Source organism: Nicotiana attenuata, chromosome 6, assembly GCF_001879085.1.
Source record: "Nicotiana attenuata strain UT chromosome 6, NIATTr2, whole genome shotgun sequence".
In the NCBI taxonomy this organism is placed as follows: domain Eukaryota; kingdom Viridiplantae; phylum Streptophyta; class Magnoliopsida; order Solanales; family Solanaceae; genus Nicotiana; species Nicotiana attenuata.
In genome coordinates, this window is record NC_031994.1 from 70,738,985 (window position 1) to 70,765,117 (window position 26,133).

Below are 26,133 nucleotides of genomic sequence, written 5' to 3' on the forward strand. Positions count from 1 at the left end.
CCAACACACTAATCTGAATTGTCTCTTGAATATCTTTTCGGGTACCTTATCCACGTACAAAGGATATCATAAATTAGTTCAAAAATTAATTCCTCCTAGAAACAAAGAAAGAGGCTATTATTTTATTAATGTTGGCAGCTGTGCGCATGAGTGAATTGTGTGACGCTGTATTAAACCGCTAGATCAGAAATTAGACATTATGGGGCATGAACTTTAAATTAGTAGAACGGTGCGGGCACATGTTTTGTTCATTGTTTATTGATGGACTTAGTTGACACGTATTAATCAAAATTTATTTCATATCTTAAATTAGGAGCCTCAAAACTTAATTATTTTCTTTTTGGAATAAGTCTTAATGATGATAAATTAAAATAATATTATCACCACGAATTGTCTTCCAATGCCAATTATAGCTCCTTTTTATTTTATTTTATGTTGTTGAAGTAGTTATTTTGATTTTAACAAGTTACAAATACCCAATTTTTTAAAGCTATTGTTAATGTAGATGTGTTTATCCACAATTGACTTTTAGGTGATCTGATTTTATAGGTACCTTTTACGTATAATTATTAAACTCATAAATATTTACCAAAAATTAAGATAAATTCCATGAAGGGTGCTGATAGCATTAATGTATAAAGCTTTTAGATAAATTTAATTAAGAGGAAAGAACAATTCTTCGATAATACTAGTAAAATATTCCTCTAGGATTATTATAGGTGGGGACATAGGTACAACCTTGTGTGCATTGATGCAACTTTCATCTACCGAAAATGGAATGTTTCTATTCTTAGACAACCTTGCCCAATATAGGCCAAATGCAATATACCCACGTGAAAAATATTAAGACTTAAAGCCAATATCTCCATTTTGAACCATATTCGTGGCCATGTTACTAGCTAGAAAATTCAAGAGGCCCCTCCTCCACCTAACCACCACCGGAAGCCCGCCTCTCACGGTGGCCGTCAGCCCCGGATCGAACTGGATATCACCGCTGGCCGCCACGGCCCGAACGTCAAAGTGTTGTACCATAGAAGCCACTACACACTTCATTTCCATTAGTGCCATTTCCTTGCCTAAACAAACCCTAACTCCACCTTGAAATACAGGGTATTTAAAAGGACTTTCTTGAAAAAATGTACCATTTTTAAGCCAACGTTCTGGCTTGAAATCCATATAATCTTGGCCCCATATATTTTCCATCCTTCCCATTGCATACACATGGTATGTTACCCTTGCATTTTTAGCCACAAATGTGCCATCTGGTAATGTATCAACTTCACTAGCAAATTTTGAGTCAAATTGCACTGGTGGATATAGCCTCATGCTCTCATGAATCACTGCATTCAAATAATGCATTTGATTTATTTGTTCAAACGTCAAGAAATCTTGATCTTGTTCCATAACTCGACTCAATTCCTCCCGGATTCTTAATTCAACGTCAGGGTGACTCGTTAACAGCCAGAATATGCTTGTTAATACAGAGGCCACTGTGTCACGCCCCGCCAAAATAAAACTTATCACAATGTCTCTTAAATATTTTTCATTGTCAATAATGCCCATGAATCTTGATAAAAGATCTTGATGAATAGAATAGCCCAATTTTCTTTTTTGCCTTATGACTTCCTTTGCAAGAACATCAATATTATTAATGGCCTTCTTTAATTTTCTCTCTGTTCCAATATCCAAAAGCCTTTTAATCTTCCAAATCAATGGTGATGCTGCCAATGCCCTCTCTGCTGACAATTTTGTTGCCAAGTCAAAAGATAGAGCAAAATGTGAAAGGGGAAGGGATAGTTCAAGACAACCAGGGTCTAAACCAAAAGAAAATTTACATATATTATCAAAAGCAAATCTTCTAAAAACATCTTGTAAATCCAAAGTTGTCCCTCTAAAATCTTCTTGAGCTATAGAGGATAAAAGTGGTAAAAGCCTGAATTTGATCTCATTTTTCACATTGTTAAATGCATAAGACCTAATGGACATACTACCAAGTTCAAGACTAGCCATTTTCCTTTGAAATGTCCATAAATCTCCATCTACATTGAAAATTCCATCTGTATTGGGAAAAAGTTGAATTTATATTGAAGATGACGTGGCGTGACACGTGGACCGGACAAATAGTCAAAGTTTAACAATTAAGAAAAAGGTACGGGAGATGACAGGTACGAGAAGAGGAAGTGAAACAGGCACGAGAAGCAGTTTAGATACGAGTCTCATATCAATTCGAGTCATTTAAAGCCAGTGGATCAAAAGGCATTGAAAACATGGATCTGAAGACAAAAAGTAGTCCAAATTCAGTATTAAATACCTGATACGTTAGAAAATTGGTATTTAATAGGAATGATTGTGTAACGGCTCATTTAATATCATTTATTGTCCATAATTGTCTCATTAAAGCTTAGGTTTCATTCCTTTATCTAGAATCAACTATAAAAGGAGGAAGTTGTATTGGGAAAAGATCATGGTTGACATCATACTGAAATAAAAACTTGTTCGCTGCTTTATTATTATTCTCAGAAAGCCTATTATTCTTTTTTGGTCTCTTGATTATCAGTAACCCGATTTTTCATCTCAAATTCTAGTTTTAACCGAAATTATATTTTTTGGTTAAACAAATTGGTTCCGTTACCGGGAATCTGATAATCTATTATTTTTAAGTTACATTCTATCTGTTGTTATCATCATGTCACACGACAATAATAACAGTGAAAACACCTTGGGAAACCGTGAAAATCAAATGCATCAAGATCAAGGAGATTTGCAGAACTTTAACGTGGTCCCTTCTCTTCAAAATTCACCACGTCAATCTCGTGAAGGCACTCCTAAATCACATGCTGATGAGCAAGAGCAATCAGAACATTTTGAGGGACCAGAAGAAGCTCTGCAAAGAATAATTGATGCACGGGTTAGCCAAGCTCTTCAGGCGCTAGTTAGCCGGTTACCTGCTGCACCGTCCACACCTTCGCCTAATAACAATACGCTGGAGAATCCTCGTTCTGGCCTTGTTAATTCAAACGAAGGAACCCCCATTGAACCACGAGAAATGAATCCAGGTAATACAAATAATTCTCATTTACAAAATTTGGTACTAACTTTGCAGACACAGCTCAAAGAACAAAACGAGCGCATCGAGCAAATCCCTGGAGTTCCCCCAATAATCAAAGGAATAGATGCGGATAAATATTCACAACAACCTTGGAAACCAAGTGCTGCTCCCCTTTCAATCCCTAAAAAGTTCAAAATGCCTGACATTTCAAAATATGACGGCACAACCGATCCACGTGACCATGTGACAGCATTTACTACAGGGGTCAAAGGAAATGATTTAACCAAGCAGGAGATTGAGTCCGTGTTGGTCAAAAAATTTGGTGAAACACTCACCAAGGGTGCACTAACCTGGTATTCTCTTTTGCCTGAAAACTCTATAAACTCTTTTGCTGAGCTTGCAGATTCTTTCATTAAGGCGCACTCAGGAGCACAAAAGGTTGAAAAAAGAATGGAGGACATCTTTAAAATCAAACAAGGGGATACAGAGTTGCTCAGAGATTTTGTTGATAGGTTCCAACGTGAACGAATGACTTTACCCCGTGTACCAGATAATTGGGCTGCAATAGCTTTTGCGAGCAATCTAAATGTTAAAAGTTCTGAAGCCACGAGAAGACTTAAGGAAAGCCTTCGAGAGTTCCCTGCAACCACGTGGAATGATGTGTATAACAGGTACAGTACGAAGTTGCGAATCGAAGAAGATACCATGCCTCGATTTCAACATGAAGAAAGAAGCAGTTCAAGGAGATCTGAAACTGAAAAAAGATCAGGTAAAAACAGGTACGATCCTTATATGGGTCCTGCAGGAAAAGATTCACGAACAAAACAGGATAATCAACGATATGATCAAAAATCAAGGAACAGGGAATCAGGCTCCTCGTCAAGGTTTGCGAATAATCGAAACATACGCGGGGCACGAGATGATGATGGAAGTTTGAAGGCGAGATTTGGTGGATATAATTTCAATGTCACTACCTCCGAGCTCGTAGCTGTTTTAAGGAGCATGGGAGATAAGGTACGGTGGCCGAAAGAGATACGATCAAATCCAAACAAGCGCAATCCAGATCATTGGTGCGAATTTCATAATGATCACGGGCATAAGACTTCAGAATGTAGATTCTTACAAAGTGAAGTGGACCATCTATTGAAACAAGGTTATCTCACTGAGTTATTTAGCGAGAAAGGAAAGCAAGCCTACATGAAAAACAGGCAAGAGCCACCAAAACCCCTATCACCCAAGAGAACCGTGAATGTTATAAGTGGGGGAGAAGATATTTATGGAGTAACATACACAACTTCAAATAAAGTTTCCAAAGTCACAATCACGCACGGGAAACGAGTGCGTCAAACCTTAGAGGATGAAAGTATCACTTTTAATGATGCAGACACAGAAGGAGTGATCACCCCCCCACAACGACGCTCTGGTAATATCTTTACTTATACATGATACTAATGTAAAAAGAGTTTTGATTGATCCAGGAAGTTCTGCAAACATCATCCTATTAAGAGTACTACGTGAAATGCAAGCGGAGGATAAGATGATTCCAAAGGCGCATACTCTAACAGGATTCGATAATTCCAGTGTTGTAACTAAAGGAGAGGTAATTCTAACAACTTTTGCAGAAGGTGTTGTGAAAGATACCAAATTTCAGGTAGTAGATATGGAGATGGCATATAATGTAATCATGGGGAGACCGTGGATTCATGATATGGACGCTGTCCCGTCAACTCTACATCAAGTAATGAAATTCCCATCACCATGGGGAATCTGTCAAATTCGAGGGGAACAACATACAGCTAGGAGTATTAATATGGTAATAGATACGAGTGCTGTAAATAAAGTTGAAGAAGACATAGACCAAACCACAACGGAACGAGGAAAGACAGATATAGACTTGAGACCTGATATGATTCAAGAGCCTGAAGAGAATGAAAACATCAAAACAACAATTGAGGAGCTCGAGCCTGTGATACTATTTGAACAATGGCCTGAACGAAAGGTTTATGTGGGAGCCAACTTAAGCTCAGATACGCGAGGTATGTTAATTGAATTCTTAAAAGCTAACGTGGATTGTTTTGCTTGGTCCCATGCTGATATGACAGGAATACCACCGGATGTAATGACTCACAAACTAAATGAAGACCCATCTTGCATACCCGTTAAACTAAAAGAAAGGAAAGCAAGGAGTTTCAAAAACCAGGTGATCAATGAGGAGGTCCAAAAGCTATTAAAAATTGGGTCAATCCGTGAGGTAAAGTACCCCGATTGGTTGGCTAATAGGTCGTCGTACCTAAGAAAAAACGGTAGTTAGTGCGTGTGTTTTGTGTACAATATACCGGATCTTACCAAAAGCCTGTCCAAAAAGATTCCGTCCTCTACCTCATATAGATCAATTAATTGAGCAACTGCAGGGCATGAACTTTTAAGTTTCTTAGATGCATATTCGGGGTACAACCAAATAAAAATGGACCCCAGTGATGAAGATAAAACTTCTTTCATCACAGACAGGGGGACTTACTGTTATAAAGTAATGCCCTTTGGTCTCAAGAATGCTGGAGCAACCTATCAAAGGTTGGTCACCAAAATGTTCCAAGAACATTTAGGAAAAACTATGGAGGTATATATAGACGATATGCTCGTCAAGACCCAGCATTCTTATGATCATATTTCTCATTTATCTGTTACATTTGGAATTTTGCAAAAATTTAATATTAAACTCAACCCAGAAAAATGTGCATTTGGAGTTGCCTCAGGTAAATTTTGGGTTTTCTTGTTTCTAACCGTGGCATTGAAGTGAATCCCTCTCAGATCAAAGCAATAGAAGAAATTCCTGATATCCTTACAAGTAAGAAGGAGGTTCAAAGATTAACAGGAAGAATTGCGGCTTTGGGGAGGTTTATTTCCAAATCTTCGGAGAAGTGCTTTAAATTTTTCGCAGCACTCAAAAAACAAGATCATTTTGAATGGAACGAAGATTGTCAACTGGCTCTCAGGAATTTGAAAGCTTATTTGTCAAACCCGCCGTTATTAGCAAAACCAAAGGAGGGTGAAAAGTTGCTCATTTATTTGGCTGTATCAGAAGTTGCGGTAAGTGCTGTCTTAGTACGAGAGGACCAAGGTAAACAATCTCCTATCTATTATGTAAGTAAATCTCTGTTAGATGCTGAAACACGATACTCGCAACTAGAAAAGTTAGCTTTAGCTTTGATCATGGCATCTAGAAAATTGAGACCTTATTTCCAATCCCATCCCATTGTTGTGGTTACTTCTTTTCCATTACGAAACATTTTGCATAAACATGAGTTATCAGGAAGGTTAGCAAAATGGGCCATAGAGTTAAGCGAATATGAAATCAGTTATCAATCTAGAACTGCAATAAAATCTCAAGTATTAGCCGATTTCATAGCTGATTTTAGTCAGGGAATGCATTCAGAAGCAGTAAAAAGAGTTACAAGTTTTTAATGGTGCAAATCCGGGGACTTGGATTTTATTTGCTGATGGTTCTTCTAATGTAAAAGGTACAGGCCTAGGGATAGTTCTCGTACCTCCTACAGGTGAAACTATTAGACAAGCTATAAAATGTCATTCTATAACTAACAATGAAGCAGAGTATGAGGCTGTAATTGCAGGTTTAGAACTGGCACGGGAACTTGGCATAACCCAGATTATAATCAAGAGCGATTCTCAACTCGTGGTTAATCAAATACTGGGGACTTTTACAGCCAGGGAAACTCGAATGCAAGAATATCTGGAAAAAGTACGGGAATTAATAACACAATTCCAAACTTGGAAGGTAATGCAGATCCCAAGAGACGAGAATGCAGAAGCAGATGCATTATCTAATCTCGCGTCAGCAGCAGACGTGGCAAATGATACAAATACTTCAATCGTACATCTATTTCATTCCGTCCTCGAACCTGATAAGAATGAGGTAAATTTTAATCATTTAACATGGGATTGGAGAAATGAAATTGTTGCTTTTTTACAGCATGGTATCGTGCCTATCGACAAAACAAAAGCTCATGCACTTCGCAAAAAAGCTGCCCGTTATTGTTTACATCAAGGGAATCTTTATCGAAAGATGTTTGGTGGCCCATTAGCAAGGTGTCTCGGACCTTCTCAAACAGAATATGTAATGAGGGAAGTACATGAAGGACATTGCGGAAGTCACGCTGGTGGGAGGTCACTGGTAAAAACATTGATTCGAGCAGGATATTATTGGCCCAAGATGGAAGAAGAAGCTAATGATTTCGTGTCTAAATGTGACAAATGTCAAAGATACGGCAATAATATACATAGACCAGCTGAGTTACTCCATCCTGTCATAGCTCCGTGGCCCTTTATGAAATGGGAAATGGATATTGTAGGTCCTTTACCACTAGCAAAAGGTCAGGTAAAATTTCTACTTGTGCTTACAGATTACTTCACTAAAATGGGTAGAAGCAGGACAAATGATGAGTCACGACCTGTACGGCAAAAGGAAATAGTCTTAAATTCCCAGCCCAGGGTTACAAGTAATCTGATGGAAAAATACACGGGTTAGGCAGTCTTCATCTCTAATCGAACCTCCGAGTCCCGCAAATTCTTCTGTTTCAGGAAAAGGACCAAGTCAAGAGGAAAAACAAATGCTTGAGGCTTTATATTTCACAGATCAAACACTTGGGGATTGTACAATAAACACAGAACGGATACGTACGGAAAATAGATGCATAAATCAAGAAACAAGTGTCGAGCAGAGGTTATGGAATCCAAGCATAAGCATACATAGTATTCTTTACCATGGGAACAATGGAGTCACCTCTCAAACCCTTCCTAAAGATGGGGTCGGGACTATGTACTAAAACGGGTTATAAAGAAAAACCTCGTATCTATTGTTCTTCTTTTATATAAATCTGTTACAAGGAAAACAGTTGCGAGAAAGTTATAGATGTACTTTAATACATGTCAACGTTTGTTCAAGTTCATAAATAAAAACTTGTCGAAGTTGTAGCATACAAAACATGTGTATTCCTATTTCTTTCATCGTATTATAACACCATTATGAAGTTGAGACGTCTTCTTCATTAAGTGTCGATATATATATAAAAGGGCCCTCTTTTATAAGCCTCATGTTGATATTCCATGAGAAGAATCATAAAGCATTTTCAAAGAATTAAAATGCTAAGTTATTCTATAAGTCCTAAATAAGTAAATAGGCAAGAATAAAACATAAAGAAATACTCATAAAATTTCTTAACATAAAAGACTGAGGAAAAACTTAAATCACCAAAATATTTGTCTTACAAGTGCCCCATTATGGTAACTGGGGACTTCACCAAAAGATCCCTTCAAAATTGCCAAGGGATAACATTAACAATCATTAAAAGTTGTAACATCACTTTCTGAAGCAATAACAGGTGCGGTTACAACTTCTGACGAAGCAGCAATAGGAGCGATTTCAGCTGAGCTTGAAGAGATAACATCAACGAGGGAAGTAACAGTCACAGGAACTTCAATTTCCATGGACTGTGTCAACTTCAAGTACCTCAGTAACTGCTTCGGAGTTTAAACACTCTTCTGTTCCAGGAGCTTCAAGTGCTGGAGAAGGGGTGTCAATAGTTCCAAGTGCCGGAGAAGGAGTATCAGCAGGTTGTTGACCTTTTTCGATAGTGTCTATGACTTTGGCCAACTCAGATTGCAAGTCAAAGTTTTCCTGTGTAGCCTCCATCAAAGCATCACGTCGAGAATTTAGAAAAGCCCAACTCACGTCTATGTTGAAATTTTCTTCAAGAGCATTATATTCCTTCTCCAAAGCCTTGTATTCCTTTTCCCACATAGCAAGGTCATTTTTCATTATTTGGTGCTCGGCTAAATGAGAATCCAGAGAAGCTTCAAGAGAGGCATGAGAACTTTCCAAGGCACGGATTCTATCAGAAGAAATTCTTAAATCATTATGAGCATGACTTAAGTTTTGAGCTAACTCCTTTGCGTATTCTTCTTTCTTCTCCATGAGTGCTTTAAGCTCTTTAATCTCATCATTGGCTCTAGATAAAGAACGTTCCAGAAGCTCTTTATCCTCTTTAAGCTGACCCCAAGAAGCATTCGCAATTCCCAATTCAGAAGTTAAGCCATGATTTTGTTGCTCCAAGTGAGCCTTGCTCTCCCGCAACTCTTCTACAGTCACTTGGGTACTCTCAAATTGTTTTTTCCAGTTTGCTGCCTCAAATAATGCATCCTCAGCTATTTTCCTAGCCTCAGATAGAGCCCTTGTAGACTCTCGTTCCTTTTTCTCCAATGTAGAAACTCGCCCCATCAATTCAGTCCCAATAAGATTAGCCTACGGTCATAAAGCATAGAAGTGAGAACTTAGAAAGAAAAAGAAGGAAAGCATTCAAGGTTAAGAAAATTACCTTCAAAGTTGAATGAACTATGTCATTCATCAAAGTGTAACAACTATGGCTTTGCATCTTATTCTTTTCAATTTCTCCAATAAGAGGTTGGAGCCAAGTATCAGCTCTCCCAGATTTTCTTAAGAGGCTTTGATTAGCAGGGATTTCGAGTGTGACACTCCCATAGTCATGCTTCTATTGCTGGAACTTACTTCTATATGTGGGACAGATGAAGATGGAATAGCGGAAGGGGGAGTAGTAGAAAAGGTAAACACCACAGGAGTCGTAGGAGTGGGAACAAGAACGGAAGAAGTAGACCTAGGAATGGAAGTAGAAGCAATTAAAACTGGTGAAAGAACAGAAGTAGTCAATGCTGGCAAAGAAACACTTACGGTTGGCAAAGGAATGGAAGAAATAGGTGCGAATGAAGAAAGAGGAACTTCATCGAAAACAGGTCCGAGCTCGCCACTCTCAAAGAGATGCTGAGTTGATTCATTTGTGTTTCTTGGCACGGTGTCTTCATCTGAAGGAAAACAGGCTCGGTGGTCGAAGTTTGAGCAGGAGTATCTTCAATTTCATCATCATTAATAACTCGTCTCCTAATTCGTGGCCTAGCTATTGACGAGGTACCTCCCTCTTCCTCGTTCTTAGAACCTTCTCCTATAGCTTTCCTTTTTTGAAGCAAGGTTCGAGTCTTGCCCAAGTCAAGTGCAACATTACCAGACATGCGAAGGGCTGTGACAACATCAGCTGTCATTCCTCTGTTACCAAATCCTGATTAAAAGAAGAATACACAATCAACATTAAGAAAAAAGTACTTAATGTGCAAAAAGAAAAATGTATAAAGAAAAGAGGCAATACCGTGTGTTTTAACTTTCCAGCCATGTAAAGCGGAAATTGATTTCCAAGTTCTTTGCTCCTTAGGAGCAACCTTCAAAATTGAATCTACCCAACCACGAAAGTTGGGAACAGGTTCCACATCTCCCATGGTTGCTACAAAAAACCAAAAAGAGACAAATTTAGAAAAAGAATCGAAATTCTCAACAGAAAAAGAGGTACGGTCAAATAAAAAAAAAACTTACGTGCAAAATTCCACTTCTCAGGGAAGGGAATATTTGTTTCACCAAGTAAATCCACCGTACGCACAGCAACGTAACGGGCATACCATCCATGATCATTGTCATCTTCTGTACTTACCAAAACCTTCTTGCTTCTCGTATGACGTATGACGTATCAAATTAGGGTGGTATAAATGGATAAGGTGAGAAAAGGTGAAATTAACAGTGGCTTTGGTAGAAAGATATCTCAAACAAGCCACTGCTCTCCATACTAAAGGACCAACTTGGGCCAGACAAATATTAAAGAAACGACAAAAATCGAGGATGATTGGGTCAATTGGGGGATTAAAACCCAAAGTAAAAGGGTAAGTGTAGACAAAAGAGTATCCAATCCTAAAAGAAGAAATTCTTTGGTTTATGGAAGGAATTGACATTCGAAGACTATTTTTCCAGTTACAATCTCCTCTGATGGTAGGGATTGTAAGTTCGGTCACTAATGTAGGATATGTGTCAGTTTTGTCTAAACCAGCAACTTGCTTTTGAAGGGATTGTCTATCACTTACAAAAGATAAATCACTTGGTACGATTTCATCAACTAAAGGTTCTCGAGAAGAATCAGCAATTTCTTTACCTTTAGAAGAAGGAGTTTTCAGAATAGAACTCCTAGAAGAAGAACCAGAAGAGCCGCCTCGAGTAGATTCTAACCCTGTACGAAGTCTGCCTCCCCTGTCTCTTCTATGTCTAACAGGGGCATTGGGGAATTTGTCTAAAATAGGAACTTTTCTAGGGTTAGGGTTTGGAGACGCCATTGTTGAGCAGAGATGAATCGAAGGGAAGCAAAAATAAGGAAGAAAAACGTTTGCTAAAGATTTGTGGAGAAGAAGACAAAGAAAGAAAAGGGGCAAGTTTATATATAAACTCAACCGTCAGTAATTAAAAAGTGTAATGATGGAAAGCCTATAATAAAGGCAACTATCACTTCGTGAATAGTGGAGTTACAAAAGCCTTAGAAAAAGGCTGCAAAATCGCAGAACTAATGAGAAGACGACACATATATGGTGCATTAAATAGAAGAGACAATTGAAGAGGCAATACTGTCATCGCATTGATTATGGCAAAAATTCCCTTTTTAATGAAGATCCACTTCCCAAATATTTAATTGATAAATAAATGGAAAGTGGGGGGACTATCTGTATTGGGAAAAAGTTGAATTTATATTGAAGATGACGTGGCGTGACACGTGGACTGGACAAATAGTCAAAGTATAACAATTAAGAAAAAGGTACGGGAGATGACAGGTACGAGAAGAGGAAGTGAAACAGGCACGAGAAGCAGTTTAGATACGAGTCTCGTATCAATTCGAGTCATTTAAAGCCAGTGGATCAAAAGGCATTGAAAACATGGATCTGAAGACAAAAAGGAGTCCAAATTCAGTATTAAATACCTGATACGTTAGAAAATTGGTATTTAATAGGAATGATTGTGTAACGGCTCATTTAATATCATTTATTGTCCATAATTGTCTCATTAAAGCTTAGGTTTCATTCCTTTATCTAAAATCAACTATAAAAGGAGGAAGTTGAATTGGGAAAAGATCATTGTGGACATCATACTGAAATAAAAACTTGTTTGCTGCTTTATTATTATTCTCAGAAAGCCTATTATTCTTTTTTGGTCTCTTGATTATCAGTAACCCGATTTTTCATCTCAAATTCTAGTTTTAACCGAAATTATATTTTTTGGTTAAACAGATTTACATATAATATTCTGATTCCCATATCAGCTTTACATATTAGTATATCATCTGCTTGAAAACCATACGTACCCACAAGGAATTAGATTCCATTGTGGGATTAATAATAATAATAATAGTACAAGAGAGGAGAAGAAAAGCATATATATTCGAGTTGAATTATTGCTTTTGTGAGAAGAGCAATGGCGGTTGATATTAGTAAGGCGAACGAAGCAGCGATGATTCTAACGTCAGGGCCAAGCGGGATAATCAGTGCCCTGTTTTCCATACGGGTATTGAAGAGTTTATGGCTGCTGCTCAGTGCATTCGTGCTATTGTTGCTATTGCCATTTCGTGGGCGGAAGCGGATGGTGTCGCAAGCAACAACATCTGGATCAAAGGAGGAGAAGGTAAAAATTTACCTGATATTAATTTGTAATTTGCATGACAATGTAATTATGTAACTATGTGTCTTTTCATTATAAGAAAGATTGTCATTTTATATGGTTAATTAATTAATATATATTCTCAGTTTGATAAGATGATCGAACGGAAGGGGCCAATGGTGCGAGTGCCGGCAAAGATGGTGCCGAGAAAGAACGTGGTGGATAATGAGGTGGCGGCGAGGAGAGCGCTGGCCATAAAAAGGGTGCTTGAGGATGTTGATGATAAGAATACGGTGAGGGAATTTTCGCTTTTTGTCACGTCAAGAGGAGATACCATGTTTACGCAGTCATGGACACCCGTTTCCCTCAAAGTCAGGTAACAAATTAATAGTCGGAGTATTACAGTCACACCTCTCTATAACAGCTTCCTCATATAACAACACTTCACTATAAACGCCAAGCTATTTCGGAACCAATTTTCATGTTATGTTATAATATATGTTCTATATAACAGTACTTCGCTATAACATTCAAAAATATTCGGAACAAACAAGACTGATACAGAGAGGTTTGACTGTATTTGTGCGACTGAAATGAATTAAGCAACGTTTTCGTTGATTGAAGATTATTCTATCCCACATTCAGAGGCCCTTCTGCTCCCTGTTTGTGAGAGGTCCCAAGCTTTTAATAAATTTCTATTATTTGTGCATGTGTTTCCATGTAAAATGTTTTTTACCTGAGAAAAACTATTTTTTGTAATATGTGACATATATGTGGTATAAGACTAGTTATTTGGTGAATCCTTCTTTTATTGAAGTTTGATAGCAATATCCACGTACTTGGTTGATACAAGTGATATGTCCAGAGGCCAGATCCAGGATTTGAAGTTGGGTTCCTACCGTAATCTCAAATTAATATGCAATAATTGGATTCATAATCAGATATTTGTATATATTTAGTGGGTTTTTAATTAATAGAAATACAGGGTCTCGTAAATACACTGCTCTAGATGACATTCCCCCCACCCCCCATGTTTTTGTTCAAGAAAACATTTTCAAATTTCAAGTAACCACACACTGGAATATAGAGGAAAATATTCTCATCATTATAGAAAAGGAAAGAACTTCTAAACTATGCATATTTAAATTTAGACCAAGATATCATGGAGTACTTGCAAGGAATATTGAAGCCTTGGCACTTTTTGATCATTGGTCCCCAGTGTGGACAGCTTCCCAAGAATTCCAACACTTTAGTCTCGCATTACTGTGAATATGTGATTGTTCTGTTTTTTCTTTGTATGACTGTTATGATAGCGTTGAGCAGACTGTTTTTTCTTTGTCTGTATATGACTGTATTAGCCATGACTTTAATTTGGTTGATCTTCTCAAAATTATACATCACTCCAGTTGGCACACAATTTTAACTATATATGCTGTTAAGAATATTACCACTTTCTGTAACTTGTTATATTTCATTGTTGATAGAACCTGGATCCATAAGATTATCTCTAAATGAATAAGGGCATTTTAAACTAATTGCAAACAACTCCTCTCACTGCCTTGTGCACAAACTCTCTTTAAATAAGGGGAATATCAACAAACTAATTTTGAACAACTCTTCTGCACTGCATATTGTAACTGATTACCGCAATAATATGTGATTGTTGTGTTTACCCTTAAAATTGGGATAACAATTGAATTTGTACGTCGTTTTAAGGATACGTGATATAACTTGATACAAATTAAAAAGACAGATTAATATTAAAATTAACGATAAGAAAATAAATACAAACCACAAAATTGAATAGCCTTAGCCTCTGAGTTTGATCACCCTCGAGCCAAGAAATGTCTCAACTAGTGTTAGAATTGAACAAGAAGATGATAGGAACTAGAAGTGATCAGTATATTGCTTTCTTTGTGCATATTACAATGTGTCCTACAAATGATCAGAACCCCCTTTATATAGTAGGGGTGTTCTACTCTTGGTATAATTCTATACAAGGTAAAAAATCTCATGATTTGCTAATTAATTGGCCTCTTCTTGATACGTGCCGAGATTTCCGCCGTGATCCTCAACTAATTGCGGATATTTCGGCTTTCCGTTATTTGGCTCGGCAAGTTTCCCTCGATCTTGCTCGGTCTCGAGTCACAAGTTCGACGATCTAATTTTGCGCCTTGGTCAAACAATGGACGAACCCGGTTTCGACCGTATACATGCTGCAAATTTAATTTTGTTCAAACTATTCCTGATGTAAACATGTATTGGCAGCGAACAACAACTATTTCAGTCTTCACATGCATATGGCTAATGGCAGTATACATTATTCACTCCATCATGAACCCATGTGGAAAAAATGTGCACAAATTATTCCCCTTAATTGACTCTTAGAACTGGGTGCAAGGTTACCTTCAGTGACCAACCTCCATTTTTTATTCCCATCAGTTATTCAAAAAGCTCGTAATCAAATTGATAAGAGATTAAAGACCATGTAAATGTCCGTTGTTATATGTTATTGCAAGTTTCATACATATGTGGTTTTCTGAAATAAAAATTTACAAAGTCATTTCCTTGTGTAGGGGATTGGTTTTCCTATTGCATGGTCTGAATGAACACAGGTCTGTATACCAGCTTTGGAAGAGTTGTTGTGGTAATGTGGTTGTAACTTCGATTTTCATGTTTATCGTATTAAAAACTCTACATTCATTAACAGTAGCAGGTATGATGACTTTGCCAAGAAGCTGAATGCTAACGGGTATAAAGTTTATGGAATTGATTGGATTGGTAAGGTTTTTTCTGTGCATGTGCTTGAAATATATAGTTTTCTGTTCCTGATAATTCATAGATTCTGGTGTCTTTTGTTTATTTCTTTTCCACATTTTGTGAATGGATTCTCAGATGCAACTTGATGTGTCATGTCTTTCTCTTTTTTCTTTTTTGGATGCTATTAAGTATTACGTATTAGTTAGGATGTAGGCAGAGCCGGACCTATGTGTTATAGTGAGGGGTCATCGGACCCCGTAAGCTTTTGCAGAAATCCGGTATATGTATATGTATATACCTTGAAAATGGTTAATTTAAAGTACTTGGCACCCTGAACACTAAAAGCCTTTAGGGGCACTGGTTAAAAAGAATACTGTGCCCCGTCGTATAAAAATTCTGGGTCCGCCTCTTGAAGTGGGGAACTAGATTCATTTCGCTGCAGTATCAGGTTTGATCATCTCAGCAATATCCAAGTTAGAGTCTAAATGGCTCTTCAGCCCATTAAGATTTTTTCCTCTGTAATCACAAACGATTGCTAATAATTTTACTAACACTAATTCTGTCCTCTTCCATTTTTTGAGTCTTGTATGGTTCTCTCAGATGAAAGTATCAACATATGCTTCTAATTTCAAAGATTTTACTAGGGATAAAACCTTCTATTTAATTTGAGGAAGTCATTGCTAACAGCTTTCAGTGTCTCTCTTGCTTTTAACTGTAGCTTTCACAATCACGGTATTAAAGGAGGAATATGGAAAATTTCTGTAGCATACTCATGTCCACTGAGACAAACAGAGGGGGATAGGTTAATGGAGGACCATACTGTCATGTCCTACTTCTCATTCAATTGAAACTTCAGAGCAAGCAGGTTATCCAAGAATCGTCGTGTTCTTATGCAGTCACTTAGTAGCTAGAGGACTATATATGAACTCTTGTCATGGCTTGGTTTGTTCTTTGTTCCAACTTATAGTTGCTTTAGTTGAACCTTGGCTTTCTTACTCTTGTTTTCATGAGTAGTTAGTTTCCCATTGATTGACACCATATTCTCTACCTACTTGGATAGTTGTGAATCATTTGAAACCTTTCCCTTTTAATTTTCTTCTTTGTGCAGGACATGGAGGAAGTGATGGATTGCATGCATTTGTTCCTTCTTTGGACTATGCTGTAAATGACATGGTATATAATTTTACTTTTGCATAGATAAAGACATTAAAGAAGCTGAAACAGTTACTACTAACTTTTCAGTGTTATGTATTCACCCTGAATATCTTCCATTTGTTGTAGAAAAACTTTCTCTCAAAGGTTTTAGATGAAAATCCAGGACTTCCGTGCTTTGGCTTTGGACATTCAACTGGTGCAGCAATTTTCCTTAAGGTAATTTTTAAATCACAGTGGTAATTAGCTATTCTTGAGTCGAGGGTCTATCGGAAACAGCCTCTCTACCCCTTGGGGTAAGGGTAAGGTCTGCGTACACACTACCCTGCCCAGACCCCACTAGTGGAATTTCACTGGGTCGTTGTTGTTGTTGTAATGGTAATTAGCTACTATATTACTCCATCTTCTAACATGCTATTGAAGATTCTTTTTGACCTAATATTGATACTACTTGTAGGCAGCACTTGACGTGAAGGTGAGAGCTAATATAGCTGGTGTTGTATTGACTTCACCTGCTATAGGAATTCAACCAGCTCATCCGATTATCACAGTAAATGTCATCTTAAATAAATTTTCTTTGTTATCCCTCTATTTCCACTAAGCACAAAAAGATTTTAAAAGACCTGTTTTTTTCTTATTTTTAGGTTCTGGCTCCAGTGGTCTCTTTCCTGATGCCAAGATTCCAATTGAGCGCGGCAAATCAAACAGGTATAACAGTATCTAGGGATCCAGCAGCATTATTAGCCAAGTATTCAGATCCACTAGTATTCACTGGATCCATTAGAGCAAGAACTGGTTACGAGATCCTTCAGATCACTGCCTACTTGCAACAGAATATGAGCAAGTTGACAGTACCATTCCTAGTTCTTCATGGCACTGATGATGCAGTAACTGATCCAGAAGGCTCTAAGAAACTCTATCGAGAGGCTTCTTCAACTGACAAAAGTATCAAGCTATGTGAAGGATTGTTGCATGACTTGTTATTCGAACCTGAAAAAGAAGAAGTTATGAAGGATATAATTGAATGGTTGAACCAAAGATTGTGAAGATGTTGAAGACTCAAAGGAATAGCTTGATCAAAGGAGGTAGAGCGACAACTTGAGTCCAAGGAGATTGGCAATGCCAAGTTTGGGATTTCCTTCAATGAGGCTATATATTAAGTGAGGGAATTAAGAGAATTGAACTTGCTAAATAAGTTTGACCACATTGAACGTGGAAAAGCTTACACTGTTAATTAATGTAATGTCATCTAATCAGTGGCGACATTGCTCAAGATGTTGCTTATAGTAGTTTAAAATTTTGACCACCACTCAAATTGCACAAACAAATGGGACTTTTGTAAGAATGGTTATAACATCATCCATTAAATGGTGTTTTGGGTAATACCTTAGTAAGTTTTGGTTGAATAACCAAAGTAACTACCTAGGCAACTTGTAACATTGTATATTTCTTTTTTGCTAAATAATAAAAAAATTCATGGAAAGATTATCTCTTGGTAATATATTGATTTCTTACAATGTCTTCACTGAGATAGGCTTTCTGTGCAGTATGCATTAATTGATTGATGAGATAAAAAAGATGCATGTATCTCCATACACGATTTTCATAAAACTGTATCTTCAATCATCTACAGTATTTGACAGTGTGTATTGACGTTCTGGAGATGCCAGAAATGCCAATCTGACATTTGGTTTGAACAGTGACGAAGCTAGGAAATTCAATAAGGGTATTCAAATTTAGAACATCCATTGCCAGTGGGCTATGCAAGGGTGTTCAGAGTTTATTTTTAATCAATAACAAGTAATATTTTATTTTATACATAGTCAGTTGACCACCCTTGGACCAACATAGCTTCGCCCCTAGGTTTGAAGGTTGGGCTCAAACGTGTACTGGGGAAATGGATTGGCGCATGACTTCTGATCAGTATCTCTCTCAGCATGGTGCAGGTGCAGATTGAGGAAGGCATTAGGCGGAGCTCACATTTTGCACAGACATCCGATGGCCAATAAGTTATGGCCTCAGTTAAGATAATTTTTTTGACAAATACGTTCATGGAACTGTGAATGCTTTCACTGCTAAATGATGGTTTGATGCAAACATTATAATATGATTTTTTGAACAAGTATGAATATAGTACATAGCTTATTATCATGTGTTTTGACAGACTGCACATTTTAAACGTATAGTTACAATATTTTTCAACTTTTTCGGAGAAGATTGAAGAGAAGTTCCTGGGAGCAGATAATGGAGGAATCGACATGAGACCCATATTTTTACACCAACCATAATTTAGTGTCATCATAATGCTTGTAACTTAGTGATATAGGCAAAAGTTTCTCACATAATAAGTTTAAATTCAATTCAATGTCTTTCATTTGAAACCATTTCCCAATTTCCTTATGTATTTAATTTTATTTAAAATAAAATAAAAACATAGGTGAGGATCCTGGAGATTTACGTATTTTAGTGGGCATTTGGACATAAGAATTATAAAACCGCAAAAAAAAAAAAAAAGTTTTTTCATGTGAAAATGGTATTTGAAAATTAGAGTTGTGTTTGGACATAAATATAATTTAAGGTTGTTTTTAAAGTTTTGCGAGTGATCTGAGTGAAAATTCTGAAAAATAGTTGTTTTGAGTTTTTCAAATTTTTCGAAAAATTTCAAAATGTATGTTCAAGTGAAAATTGAAAATTTTATGACCAAATGCTGATTTCGAGAAAAAGTAAAAAAATTTCGAAAAAAATTTCTTGTCGGGCTCTAATTTCGGTACAATTTGGAAAACGACTTTTAATGTTTAGTTATAGTTGCCACTTGCAAGCAACCAAATAAATCAAAAACTTGAGTCATGGGGAATGCCAGTGCCGAGTCGTATGCACGCAAGCGTATCTGTGCAACTTGCAGTGCAAATCTCATACGCACACTGCCATCTACAAGTTGTGTTAATAATAGCATTTGTTTATTTTTATCTCTTTTCTTTTCTTATTCTATTTTTGAAGTGACGAAGGCACTAATCATTCATTTTTTAGGACACTTAAAAGAAATAGACAAGAGAGATGATATGCCTGCACTGCTAGAGAAAAGCGTATAGATTTCCCCACTTGGGATGTCAACCAATTAAATTAACTCAAATATCCAAAGAGCTGTGCTGATATCACGCCTCTTAATTACCCAACTTTTCTCTCTATGTGTTCGCATTGCTTGTTATCCTCACTTAGAGTTTACTTCAAATATAATTAAATTAACTTATTATGGTTAATTGATTAAATATTATGCAAATATATGCTACTTAATCATTTGTTAAGTTATAGAAATTTATTCATATATACTTATCATACATCTATTAATTAAATTAGAAAAATCCCATGTGAGTACGTTTTTACCTTGTCGATCGACACCGTGCATTTACTCGCATATCAAGCCTTCACTTCCCCTCGTCTTCTTTCTTTTCTTTTGTGCTTCTTTTTAATGAAGGGAATTGTCATAATCTAGAATATTTTCTCTCCCCTATTATTCACGAGTTCAAAATCCACGCCAAAAGTTCTTATCAGACGCCCATCCTGCTAATACCTTTGTTTATGTTTTCGTTTATTTTTAAACTGTTTTGTTTGGGGGCCATCACTAAATAGGATATATATGATATTCTAGCAAATATTAGTAGTAAAGTACCAGTACCGTTGTTGTCTAACAAATCGTAATTCTTTATTTGAATAGCCACTAGCCAAGAGGTTCATAAATTATGCCACCCCAGGACGATGTGGACTCTTTGAGTCGATTAAACCCATAGTCTTTAAATAAAATAAAATAACATAAAAAGAAAGTTGAAGACAATGTAGTAGATATAAAAAAAAATACTTTCATAATCAAGTCATATTGTAGGCCTGCATTGAACTTCTACTTAATTAATGATTATGACAAAAACAAAATCTCTCGAATGCCTTCTGCTGACTAATCCAAGAGGCATCTCGTTAACAGCATCATTGGTGGAACTTTGTATGCCAATTATCAAATTAATCTATGTTGTCAGGTTAGTACTGTTTTTATGTGGACAAAGATTAAGGAAACAACCTATCACCTATGTAGTCCTTTTAATACTGTATTTCTATGATCAAACTATGTCCTGTATTCATGGTAGTCGTAGATATCAGTGGGGATGGCAAACGGTGCAGGGCGATGCGGTTGCGGGGCAAACCCGTGTAAACCCGCGAAGTCTTCAGCCCGCCCCGCCCCGCCCCACAAAGTATAATTTGCTGTTTTCAAACCGCCTCCGCCCCGCCCTGCACATATCCGCCCCGCTTATATTTTTTTTATTATAATTTTTCTAATTTGAGAATATTATCGAAAGATACCATATTCCAATGCATTATAATTTTTTTAAAGAATCCCTAGTAGAAATTTTATACATTAGAAAACATAGAGAAATTTTGTTATTTTTATTTTTATTTTTATTTTGTATAGTGAGATGAATTGAGACGGAGAACAAAATCTTTATTGAAAGGCCGTAAGTACATATAATTGCTGGTAAATTCCAGATCTGATGCAGTGTACTAAACTGATTAAACTTCAATCTTAACAAGTTGATACTATATAGTATTGCAGTTGAATATTTGCATTTCTCTCTTCCCTGTTACTTTAAAGGCAACGAAAAAGAACTGATCTGTTCTCTTTTTCTCTCCTTGTTTCTTAGACAGAGATAATAGAGAAGATTTTATTATTGACAAATGTGTGTAAATCTGTGATAAGGAATTCTAACTAATCCCATAAAGCAAGAGTACATCTCATTCAATATGAGCAGAGCAGCGTTTTAGGTTTTAATTCAAAAAATTTAAATCCCCCCGCGCCCCGCATTAATTTATTTTAAAAAAATTAGAACCCGCCCACCCCGCACCGCCCGCGAACACTGAAACCCGCTCAGCTCCGCCCCCGCCCCGCCCCACCCCATTGCCATCCCTAGATACCAGTGAGTTTTTCTTCTTTAATTATTACTACAAGAAAGAAAATAGGATTAAAATATTCGTCCTCCAAGATCATAGTTACTAATCGTGATTGACTAAGAATTATTATTATTATTATTATTTTCTTTGGTTAAACAATAACCGGTGGTCTTCGTTGCTTAGAAAAGAACAAACAGTCTACTGTTATTTTTGCAGTTCATACTTTTAAATCACCATCATTGGTTGATATTCGGGATGTTTGGTGTAGCCAAAGCCAATCAGAACAAAACGACCTGATTAATTTTTGTTTGTGTTATATTATTAATAAAATAAGTGAAAGCCTGAAAGGGCACCAATTGATTGACTGAAATATGCATTAGTTCAATCTCTTAGTACGTTTATGGAATTGACCAATTGAACACTCAGTTTTCTCCGTCCATCCAATCACATGCATGGACTACATGACCCTACTTGAAGAAAATGATATTTTGGTCTCAAGAAACAATTCAGTAGTCAAAAGATTGTAATTCGAATGATAATGTTACGAGTTGAAATATCTGTCTCATAACAGTCATTGTTGTCTAATTGTCTTCTCTACTACCCCATTAACGGCTAATCACACCATAGTTAGTCGCCCTCCCTTTACAGCCTATATACTTGTCTCTTTATTGAGAACAGTTTGATTTCATGGAAAACTTTTAACCATGAGATAATTCAATACATAGATGACAATACTTCCTCATGCATATCAACAACTTTATGATGGATAAACATCACCAAGATAGAAAGAAATCACCTAGTTTTTTTTTGTTTTTATTGGGATTTGAATCATCCACTTTATTGATCATTAGACCACACCTTAGAGTGCATGTACGTTTCCTATTTTAATACTATTCTCTTATTCACTCATGCATTGTCCATAAATAACCCAAGCAAGAAAAGAGCTTCTTACTAAACAATTCGATTCTTGATTAAAGTATACGTTTGACAACAGAAACATAAGGAAGAGACGGAGTGTTTAATTGCGAAAAAACTTACTTTGTTTACAGTAAATGCAAAAGCTATTTTCAAACATAGAAAACCACAACAAATTTTCTAATTTCTCCAAATTGATGCATCTTTCCCCAGAAAAAGGTCCAAAATCACTCATATAAGCTATCATCATCTTACTGAAGACAAATTCTTTAGTTATAAGATAGCAAAAAATGTTTTTCAACTCAACTAAGAAACCAAAGGTGGCAACCTTGCCAACCATCCTTGAATGTTACAAAGTCGTTATGTGATCAAAAGAATGAGAGTATCTCATTGGTTTTCCATAAGAAATATTAGTTTAAAGTTAAACAGAAGATCCTACTCCAACTTGCATCATTGCTCACATCACCTCCCTTATGATCTTGGCCTTCCAATTATGGATTAATTAAATACTTTTTAATTGTCTATTTCATTTTAACTGTTGTTTTAACAATTCCTTTCTCCTTATTGGCATCTGTAGACCCACTCATAGCATCATTTACCCTCTCAACATTCCAAAGAAGACCTAACATTTCTACATCTCCCTCCTTTGCAAATCAAATCCTCAGCTTCCTTTCCCTTTATATAGATATACTTTCCTTTAACTTATTAGCTTCCATTACCACTGCTCTCTCTCTCTCTCTCTCTCTCAATTCCGGTTCTCTTCTCTCTCTCCCCATGCACTCTGCCTACATGATGAAGTAAATTCTGGTTTTCTTTAGTCTATTGTTCTGTCGTCCTCTGTTCAAGGTCATGCAGCTAAGTTTGCAGCAAACACCATCCTATAGAGCAGATCGGACGATGAGAACATGCTAGCTGACTCTGACACAACATCAGAACTCTCAGCCGACATACAAAATTTTTCGTACGCATTTAACAATTAAAATTTAAATTCGTCTTCAAATTCCAGTATCTCCTATTTATTGTTTTTTCTTCTCAATAAGATTATTTATTAGCTCATGGAATGTTGGAGGCATTGCACCACCTAACGACTTAAATATGGAGGGCTTGCTTGATACACGAAACAACTTGGCTGATATTTATGTTCTCGGGTAACCTTTACTTTCACTATACTGCATTCTAATTTCTACTAATAGGTATAAATGAACCAAACCACCTGATGACTGCATTTTGCATATGCGGCTGCCCTTGAGAGTAAGCAGCAGCATGCAAATGCATTGCCATCTGATATCAGGTTGGCTTGGTCAAGGTAGTACTTTGATATTTGCAGTAGCTAATTAAGGGTCTAAAATTCTACTTCGAGAATGTACATGCCATGATCAAATAACTTTTATCAGGTTTCAAGAAATTGTACCTCTGAATGCTGGAAGTGTTATAGTGCCGGAGAACACAATTTTATGCATGCAATGGAATTCTCTTATTAGAACAGCTCTGAACAAGATAGCTGTCAATAACATCACCCTTCAGAAGGTAGAGGAAGAAGAAAATCAAAAGGTTTACCCACTAAACAAAGAGAGTTCCTCACATTTTGAATGTATAATTAGCAAGCAAATGGTGGGAGTTTTTATTACCATATGGGCGAGGTCTCCACTCCTTCCATTTATCAGGCATACAAGTGTCTCCTCTGTAGGCTGTGGTATATTTGGCTACCTCGGAAACAAGGTAAAGAATTGATGTAAATTTCTATTTCTTGATCATAATAGCACATTCCCTACAAAATATAATAATTACTGATAAATTATAGGAAGCAAGATATAAAATTTGAGTTATTTGCACACGCTGCACCCCGCCACCAGGGTGTAACTCCATAATCAGGGATAGAAACAAAATCATATGCATCTAGTTTTCAATTTACTAATTTTCAGTAATTGATATACAGGGTTCAGTGTCGGTTAGATTTTGCTTGCATGAAACAAGCTTCTGCTTTGTGTGTAGTCACTTAGCTTCCGGAGGAAAAGAAGGAGATGAGAGACAGAGAAATGCAGATGCCTCCCAAATACTATCACGCACAAGATTTCCTTGTGACTCATTTCATCATTTGCCAAGAAAAATTCTACAGCACGAGTACGTTTACCTTTTCATAATATTATAAGCAGTCACATTTTTTCCTTTGGATTCTCATGGCCTTAGCATTTTCCTTTAGAGTTACAGTACCTTGAATCTTGATATAGCATCAGCAGCTAGTGTGCTGATAACACAGTTTCTTCCTAGAGGCAAGAAGGAGATGCTATTATCCTGCCCAAGACCGTAGACAGTTGATTAGGTGAGAAAAAGAACATAAAAGATAAGGGGGAGAGAGATTGTGTTAAATGCATATAACCCTCATGTCAGCATTTGCGCAAGTAGTCTTACACTCGTCTTTCTTAGCACAATAAAGAAGACTTCACTTTGTATAAACTGATTATTACTCCTATATATCAACTTGTGAATATCTTGAAAAGTCTTCTAACAACCATAAGCTGGTTGATATCATACTGTAGATGACATGGCTAGCTGACATGTCATAGGTACAACAAAGAAGACTTCACTTTGTACATATTGATTATTATATACCAACTTGTGAATATATTGAAATTATCTTCTAACAACCAGAAGCTGGTTAATCTCATACAGTAGGGTGATTTGGCTAGGAGACCTGAATTATAGGATTTACTTACCTGAAGCCATAACAAGATCTTTAGTCAACGACAGGCAGTGGAGCATCTTATTACAAAAGGATCAGGTACTGTAAGCAAAAAAAATAACAATTATAAAGTTCCAGAAAGCATTCAAATATACAGTAAGTTTGTACTCCTAGTATCACCATTATTTGGAAGTTCACATTGAAAACTTGGAAATATGAAGCTGAAGGCCGAGCTAAGAGAAGGCTGTATTTTCAAAGGTTGGCAAGAGGAAGAAATTGAGTTTGCACCAACATACAAATATTATCCAGATTCTGATGATTATTATGGCTGCAATCAGAACGGGAGAAGGGGAAAGAATCGAGCCCCAGCTTGGTAAGTTGCCAAAGAACATATGAATTATTTTACCTAAAAGCAAATGGAACAAGCATATTTAATAAAGAAAAATATTCTATAGGTGTGACCGGATTATATGGTTTGGCAAGGGACTGAAGCAAAGCCAGTATAATAGAGGTGAGTTTAGATTGTCAGACCACAGACCAGTTCGGGCAACTTTCACGGCAGAGGTCAAGGTTCTATCACCATTATATTAGAGGACTTAGAAGGCCTTGCAAAACAATTTTGAAATCTTTGTGAAGCAGTTCTAAATTTCTAGTAATGGCAATAGTGACAGATTATCGTGTATTCCAGATATTCCATAACATCAGCAACATTCAAACAAAAACACCAAAAAGAACACAATAGTTGGGAAAAGGAATAGTGAGAAAAGAAATTAAGAGCCTAAAATTTGAGTCCTAAATAATTAGGTCAATTCGGACACCTACTATAACATTTTGTTTTATAAGTTTCTCTACTGTTGGGGACGTAAGGGGACAGCAAGGGGACGATAAACTTTCTGGCTGATTCATTTCAAGCTTTTCTCGAAAAGAAGGAAAAAGAAAAAAGGGATTATGGGATGGTGAGGCATCCACAATTTTTTGAAGTACCTTTTAGGAACATGGTAGCTATATTGATCCAGAAAGGGCAATACAAGGTTAAAAGGAAAAATACATGTGGCAACAGAGATTATAAAATACAATGATGAAAAAAAGAAACTATAAAAT

General features: G+C 36.7%; 4 protein-coding genes across 6 annotated transcripts; 2 read left to right on the forward strand and 2 right to left on the reverse strand.

Moving 5' to 3' along the window:
• LOC109227956 (cytochrome P450 94C1-like) lies at positions 810-3,255 on the reverse strand. The gene is made up of 2 exons (XM_019393146.1): positions 3,249-3,255; positions 810-2,057 (listed from the first exon to the last, which is right to left on the reverse strand). Exons 1-2 carry the CDS (start codon positions 3,253-3,255, stop codon positions 844-846), a joined length of 1,221 nt encoding a protein of 406 aa, XP_019248691.1. The 3' UTR covers positions 810-843.
• Positions 8,541-10,601, reverse strand: LOC109227957 (protein WEAK CHLOROPLAST MOVEMENT UNDER BLUE LIGHT 1-like). Its single transcript, XM_019393147.1, has 5 exons — positions 10,583-10,601; positions 10,048-10,191; positions 9,693-9,940; positions 9,439-9,612; positions 8,541-9,365 (listed from the first exon to the last, which is right to left on the reverse strand). Exons 1-5 carry the CDS (start codon positions 10,599-10,601, stop codon positions 8,541-8,543), a joined length of 1,410 nt encoding a protein of 469 aa, XP_019248692.1.
• Positions 12,334-18,004, forward strand: LOC109227171 (monoacylglycerol lipase-like). The gene is made up of 8 exons (XM_019392225.1): positions 12,334-12,617; positions 12,740-12,969; positions 15,170-15,208; positions 15,304-15,374; positions 16,462-16,526; positions 16,635-16,724; positions 16,963-17,055; positions 17,150-18,004. Exons 1-8 carry the CDS (start codon positions 12,411-12,413, stop codon positions 17,549-17,551), a joined length of 1,197 nt encoding a protein of 398 aa, XP_019247770.1. The 5' UTR covers positions 12,334-12,410; the 3' UTR covers positions 17,552-18,004.
• Positions 22,481-25,714, forward strand: LOC109227172 (type IV inositol polyphosphate 5-phosphatase 9-like). 3 transcript variants are annotated; one of them, XM_019392227.1, is made up of 7 exons: positions 22,481-23,313; positions 23,405-23,500; positions 23,747-24,071; positions 24,289-24,473; positions 25,023-25,131; positions 25,254-25,405; positions 25,488-25,714. In XM_019392227.1, the coding sequence occupies exons 1-7, from the start codon at positions 23,258-23,260 to the stop codon at positions 25,621-25,623; spliced, it is 1,059 nt and encodes a 352-aa protein (XP_019247772.1). In that variant the 5' UTR covers positions 22,481-23,257; the 3' UTR covers positions 25,624-25,714. The 3 variants fall into 3 exon arrangements, with proteins under 3 accessions (XP_019247772.1, XP_019247773.1, XP_019247771.1); XM_019392228.1 differs by having other exon boundaries at positions 22,483-23,313; positions 23,393-23,500; positions 25,291-25,405; positions 25,488-25,616; XM_019392226.1 differs by having other exon boundaries at positions 22,485-23,313; positions 23,393-23,500.